General features: G+C 44.3%; 2 protein-coding genes across 2 annotated transcripts in view; both read right to left on the bottom strand.

The window, feature by feature from the left end:
- NIBAN3 (niban apoptosis regulator 3) overlaps positions 1–127 on the bottom strand; it is a 29,351-nt gene extending 29,224 nt beyond the window's left edge. The window contains exon 1 of the mRNA XM_073318982.1: positions 20–127. The gene's annotated coding sequence lies outside the window, so the exon portion shown is untranslated. The remainder of the gene's footprint in view (positions 1–19) is intronic.
- Positions 128–187: 60 nt separating this feature from the next.
- On the bottom strand, positions 188–5,691 carry PGLS (6-phosphogluconolactonase). Its single transcript, XM_073318985.1, has 5 exons — positions 5,251–5,691; positions 4,711–4,818; positions 1,614–1,715; positions 908–1,048; positions 188–672 (listed from the first exon to the last, which is right to left on the bottom strand). The coding sequence occupies exons 1-5, from the start codon at positions 5,674–5,676 to the stop codon at positions 535–537; spliced, it is 915 nt and encodes a 304-aa protein (XP_073175086.1). The 5' UTR covers positions 5,677–5,691; the 3' UTR covers positions 188–534.
- Positions 5,692–7,051: the final 1,360 nt, after the last annotated feature.

Here is a 7,051-nt window from a genome sequence, read left to right as displayed (position 1 = left end):
TCTGACTTCATCTCCTTACCTGCATCACTTCCCCTAAAGGAGTATAAATAGAGTCAAGGGATTCCCAAATCACAAGGCTGTTCCTGCAGCCTCTCCTCACAAGAATAAGGACTGAAAGATCATGCCTTTAGTTGATATTTAAGCAAGAAGTACTACCTGAAGATAAAACAAGCAAGAGCCAAAAAACTGAAATGTACATCTTTAATATTGTGCATTCACTTTACACCACATTAACCATTCACAAGACAGACTGCATCATACTGTCCACCTCTGCAATCTCCAACATTTCCATTTGCAGCTAGAGACCAGCTTTGAGAGTCTTATAGCTCCCCTCCCCGACCACTGATTATTACAGTGCTCCACAAAGTACCACTTGCTTAAAAAAAGAGAAACAAAAGACAGTGTTAGTTTAGTGCCACATTCAAGTACTATGACCAGAGTCCTCAATCTGGAATGTTGTAGAGCTGGCTCTATGCAGGAACTGCAGCCAGTGCTCCTGAATCGCCACCCTGAAATCCAGCCAAGTATTTGGTTCTACAAGATAGAGTGCTTCTCAAAGGGAACAGTCAACTCCCTGGCTGCAGACTCATCCAGAAACCAGTGCAGCTTCCCAGTATGAGGCTGGACAAGAGCAGCAGGGAGAGGGTTCTCCTCATCGCCTTCCAAAATACGCTGTGCAAAGAAACAGGGCATTAGCACTGCCAGTCCCACTAATCCAGGGAGATCATAGTGCAATGAGACAGTCATGGAAGCGTTCACCATGCCAAACAAACTCTCTAGAACTGGCCAAAAATTTTCCATTATAATGTTTTTTCAGTGGGAAATAGCTTTAACTAAATGGATGGATTGTTTTTGTTAAATTTTGGGTTTTCATCAATCAACAATTTTCTTCATTTTTAAACCTTACCTTTAAGATGGCAGCTTTACTTTCCCCTGTAGCAACGAACACAACAGTACGTGCTGCATTCAGAACAGGCAATGTTAGAGTTATCCGCTCAGGTGGTGGCTTCGGAGAATCACTAATAGAGGCAACTATCTTCTCTTTTTCCTGCCATGAAAAATAAAGCTGAAGTGTAAAAATTGATCAGAGTAGTGCAGAGATAGGAGTCAAAGCAAAGGACAGCCTCACCAAACTCAAGCTTGTGCTATTTGACTATGACTAAGCAGCCAGTAAAAGGAGACCAAAGATCATTATCAGGCCTCAGATCCTGGTCAGCATTAATCAACATTAAAGTTTTCTAGGCAGACTCATGCATCCATGTATAGCTCCACTGAAGTCAACAGGGCTCCATATGGGCACCGGGTTACACCCATATGAATCAGATTGCAGGATCAGGGCTAAGTGAAGAGGAAAGAGTCAAAGTCCATCTGCTTTTCCTCTTGTTCCCACTTTCCTTTTTTAAAAATCACATTCCAAATACTGGCAACTGCCAAGTTCTAATGCCATAACTCAGAGCTGTTCATCAAACTCTTAAAACAACCACATACGCATGCACTCAGACTTACCACCTAGAGACAAACTAAAATGGAAAAAAAGCCCTGTCACAGTTGTGAACAAAATGCACATTCTTATCCCAGTATACAGTATCCGCTCCCTGGGTCTGTAAAATCACCTGCAGAAGGGGATGGTCTGGAAATAGGGAGCAGGTGTGACCATCTGGCCCTATTCCCAAAATCAGCAGATCAAAGACAGGCATGTTTTCACCTTGAAAAGCCTGCAAGAAGGAACAAAAACCCAGACAGAGGAAAGCATAAATTAGGACACTGAACAGAAAAAGGAGATATCACTGCAAAAGTATAAATCACATCAGGAATAAGGGTGTACAGCTGCTGAACACAGGGCGCTCATACGCTGCAATGAATTTCTGTTCACATATACAGCTTTCTGGCATCTCACAACTGAACACACTGTCACAGAATGCAGCTGGGTTACAATGGCAGAAGTTCAGCAGTAGGTTGTACACCTTTGATTTAGCAACCAAACACATTATACATCATTAGTTTAAAAACAGCATACACATTCCACTAGAAAGTCTCCCCACTAACACACACCATCTTCACCAGCTAAAGAGTCCCCTCCCTGAGTACAAGCACCACATATACACCACAGTAAACACATCTCATCCACAGAGATATTTTTAAAAAAAATCATATAGAACATAAAAATGAACAACTTAAATTTCTTTAATCTTATCAGCATTCCAGTCTATGCAAGTGGACACCAATTCCTGGGTTCCCAAGATGGCCTCCCCAGTTTCTTTTGGGAATTCAACATCTTGGTCAACTCAGGAGTGATCTTGTTAAATTAAAAAAATGAGGAGTCCTTGTGGCACCTTTGAGACTAACAAATTTATTTGGGTATAAGCTCTCGTGGGCTAGAACCCACTTCATCAGATGCATGGAGTGGAAAATACAGGAGCAGGTATAAATACATGAAAAGATGTGATTTGCCTTATCAAGTGTGAGGTCAGTCTAACAAGATAATTCAATTGATAGCAGGATACCAAGGGTGGAAAAATAACTTTTGAAGTGGTAATGACAGTGGCCCATTTCAGACAGTTGACAAGAAGGTGTGAGTAGTAGGTGGAAATTAGTATTGGGGAAATTAGGTTTAGGTTTTGTCATGACCCACCACTCCCAGTCTTTATTCAGAAGGCCACTAGCTGTCACCTACAGCCACCAACTAAAACCTCTCCAGTGCATCATCAGGGATCTACAGCCTATCCTGAAGGACGATCCTTCACTCTCACAGACCTTGGGGGACAAGCCAGTCCTCGCTTACAAACAGCCCCCCAACCTGAAGCAAATACTCTCCAGCAACCACACATCACAAAACAAAAACACCAACCCAGGAACCAAACCCTGCAACAAACCACGATGCCAACTCTGTCCACATATCTATTCAAGGGACACCATGGCCCACCTTGATTATCATGCACATTGTGAAGAGAGTTGTCACTTTGGATGGGCTATTACCAGCAGGAGAGTGAGTTTGTGTGTAGGGGGTGGAGGGTGAGAAAACCTGGATTTGTGCTGGAAATGGCCCAACTTGATGATCACTTTAGATAAGCTATTACCAGCAGGACAGTGGGGTGGGAGGAGGTATTGTTTCATGATCTCTGTGTGTATATAATATCTGCTGCAGTTTCCACGGTATGCATCCGATGAAGTGAGCTGTAGCTCACGAAAGCTCATGCTCAAATAAATTGGTTAGTCTCTAAGGTGCCACAAGTACTCCTTTTCTTTTTGCGAATACAGACTAACACGGCTGTTACTCTGAAACCCATCATAGGACCTAACCACATCAGCCACACTATCAGAGGCTCGTTCACCTGCACATCTACCAATGTGATATATGCCATCATGTGCCAGCAATGCCCCTCTGCCATGTACATTGACCAAACCGGACAGTCTCTGTGCAAAAGAATAAATGGACACAAATCTGACATCAGGAATCATAACATTCAAAAACCAATAGGAGAACACTTCAATCTCCCTGATCATTCAATAACAGACCTGAAAGTGGCAATTCTTCAACAAAAAACCTTCAGAAACAGACTCCAACATGAAACTGCAGAACTGGAATTAATTTGCAAACTGGACACCATCAGATTAGGCCTGAATAAAGACTGGGAGTGGTTGGGTCACTACAAAACCTAAACCTAATTTCCCCCTACTGTTACTCACACCTTCTTGTCAACTGTCTGAAATGGGCCACTCTCATTACCACTTCAAAAGTTATTTTTCCTCCCTGGATATCCTGCTGTCAATTGAATCATCTCTTAGACTGACCTCACACTAGGTGTTTGTTAGTCTCTAAGGTGCCACAAGGACTCCTTTTGTTTTTGCTGATACAGACTAACACAGCTACCACTCTGAAACTTGTATAAGTTTGTTCCAACAGTATTATGTGGGGACTTTTGGGAAGATTATTAGCAGTCCATCACTTTGGAGCACAAGGATTATTACAGAAAGATAATTTTGGACAATAGGACTGAATTTAGGTTTTGTACTCGCAAAAAATAAAGGTTTTACGGATTCTATGATTAACAAACATTTTACTAAAAAGAAAAGGAGTACTTGTGGCACCTTAGAGACTAACCAATTTATTTGAGCATGAGCTTTCGTGAGCTACAGCTCACTTCATCAGATGTTTACCGTGGAAACTGCAGCAGACTTTATATACACACAGAAATCATGAAACAATACCTCCTCCCACCCCACTGTATATAAAGTCTGCTGCAGTTTCCACGGTAAACATCTGATGAAGTGAGCTGTAGCTCACGAAAGCTCATGCTCAAATAAATTGGTTAGTCTCTAAGGTGCCACAAGTACTCCTTTTCTTTTTGCGAATACAGACTAACACGGCTGTTCCTCTGAAACCAAACATTTTACTGACTTTTCTGCATTTTAAGTAGCACATTCCTGGGTGTGTGAGGAACATTAACATTCCCCTCCAGCGTTGCCAATTCAGAAACAAAAACTTCATGTTAATACGTGAAAACTAGTCTGAATTAATTCTCCTAGCTAACTGAAGTGCAGGAAGAAAGCAAGTAACATTAGCAATAAAAAGAAAATTGTTTAAAATTCTCTGTTTGAATACCAGCAAGAGTTATTGGTAACACAGCCGGGGAACTTATTTAGTAAATTAGTGACTTTCACTCCTACTTGAAGAAGTTGGATATACAAAACAAAAACTTTCCACTGAACCTCTTTTAACTTCTCAGCATAGTCTGAAGCAGCCTCTTCTACAGGTAGTGAGGGGTTAATTATAACCACTTGATTTTCTGGGATGGAGATCTTGGAGAGGAGGTGAGTCTGAAATAAATAATTAAAATTCTCAAAATTCTAACCAAGAAGTTGAGTTATATTGTTTTACACAATGGGATTTTTCCCTACTCTCAATTAACAAAATCAGAGTACATTTACTTTCATAACTTTTGGAGACAACAGCATCTGCTGGTGAATGGGAATGTCAACAGGAACCAAAGATCCTAAGGCCTGATCTACACTTAAAAGTTAAGCTGACATAGCCAGGTTGGTCAGGGTGTGGGGAAAAAGCACACACCTGAGCACTATATTAAAACCCAGTGCAGACACAGCTTTGTCCATGGAAAAATGTGTTCCCTCGGTCTTAGCAGGAAAATCTAGAATTGTTGCAACAAACGTCTTCTCCACATTCCTGCCCCGGTATCTCCCCAGGGGGTTTTCCCGCGGGCGGGGCGGGGCGGGTCCCCGCAGCCCCCTCACCTTGTAGGCACCGTACGTGCTCTCCGGGTCCTCCACGGGCACCAGCCGCTCGTCGCAGAAGGCCAGGACCCAGCGGGCGGGGGCAGCGGGGCCGGAGAGGGCGGCGGCCGCGGGCAGCTCCTGGGACAGGATCCGCACCAGGCTCCCGCCCGACAGCCCCAGCGAGAAGCGGCCGCCGGACTCGGCCGCCCGCTGGGCCACGAGCTGCGCCAGGGAGGAGCCCAGCTCCTGCGGGGAGGGGAACACCGAGATGTGGCGGGGCACGAAGCCAGGCATGGCAGGGCCGGAGGCGGCGGGAGCAGGGGACGGGGCGAGGCAGCAGTCGGGCCGGAGGGTGCTGGGCGCAGCGGAAGTTTGGGCAGTTACCGAGAGACAGCCGGAAGGGGGGAAAGGAACCAGGAACACGGTGCGGAGAGGGACGAACATCACGGGCCACACCAGGAAGCGGGCAAGGAAGGGGAGTACTTAGAGCGCGCACAACACCGGAAGTGATGTGTGGAAACGCTGCCAAGATGCGAGACTCGGTCGTAGGCGAGGGGCGCCTCAGGCGGGAACGGGGGCCTACCCCTTGCGAGTCTCCAGGGCCCGGGGGCAGCTTCGCCCGTAGCGGCGGCGAGGTTTCTCCGTCCCCACCAGGGCAGGCGCGGCAGCCCTAGTTGTTCCAAGCAACGGCGGGCGTCTGAGTGCCCAGCTTGGACTCGTTCGACGCTTGCAAGCTTTTCTCCACCCTCACACAGGCTAGAAACTTATTTCAAACGGCAAAACTCTCATGTCGAGAGCTGGGGCTTTACCGAAAACACAAAATATCACCGGACTCCCTGTCCCCAGGTATTGCTTAGTCCTCAGAACGGGCCGTGCCACCCACAGGGTCCATCTGAGGCAGTGAATAGTTCCTCAAGAAGGCCCCCACCTCCCCCATCCAGACAGACTCCCCTACCCCACATGCACCTGTTCTCACCCCTTCTCATCCCCCTCAATCCATCGAAAATACTGTTGTGAAAAATCATCTTTCTAGGCTATCGCTTTGAACCCCTCTCACCTCTACGCTGCCCTCTTCAATTATAAACAGTAAAAGTCAGCAGTCAATTTAATGGATTGGATGTTCTGGTACAGAAGAGCCCATCACACCAAATGGAAACGAATGAAAGTTACACTGATTCTAAGTTTGTTTTAATGTGTTTGTTTTTATTTCTGAGTTTGGTAAAACAAATAATAGTTAGACAATATAGTGATCAGACTGAAAAATATTTTGTTTTAAGAGTTTAATTAGTCAATACATGGTCCTTTAAACTACAAGAAACTTTAGTATATTTAAAGTTATAGCCTGCGGCTGGTCAGCTCAGTTCCCAAGTTGCAGACTCCCTCATTTTCTTTTTGAGCATGTTATAGTTCCAGATAACTAGGTTCATTCTTACCATGAATGACTTTTTTTAGTGCCTGTCCTGATAAAAAGGCACATTCCAGATTTTAAAAAATCAGTATTTAAACCAGTTTCAGAGTAGCAGCCATGTTAGTCTGTATTCACAAAAAGAAAAGGAGGACTTGTGGCATCTTAGAGACTAACAAATTTATTTGAGCATAAGCTTTTGTGAGCTACAGCTCACTTCATCGGATGCATTCAGTATTTAAACCATTAGTGATGGTCCAGTTTCTTGAGTGCATTAAACATTAAAACAATGTGTTTCAAAAGCATCCGCAAGACTTTATAAAAATATTTTAGATGAAGCATTAACTCCACCAGAGAAAGGGCAGAATGAAATTTTTTCTTATGTTTCATGTAGTGTTATTGAAGTACTATAAT

This window comes from Lepidochelys kempii, chromosome 20 (assembly GCF_965140265.1).
Source record: "Lepidochelys kempii isolate rLepKem1 chromosome 20, rLepKem1.hap2, whole genome shotgun sequence".
In the NCBI taxonomy this organism is placed as follows: Eukaryota; Metazoa; Chordata; order Testudines; family Cheloniidae; genus Lepidochelys; species Lepidochelys kempii.
This window is presented reverse-complemented; position numbering and strand designations above follow the sequence as displayed.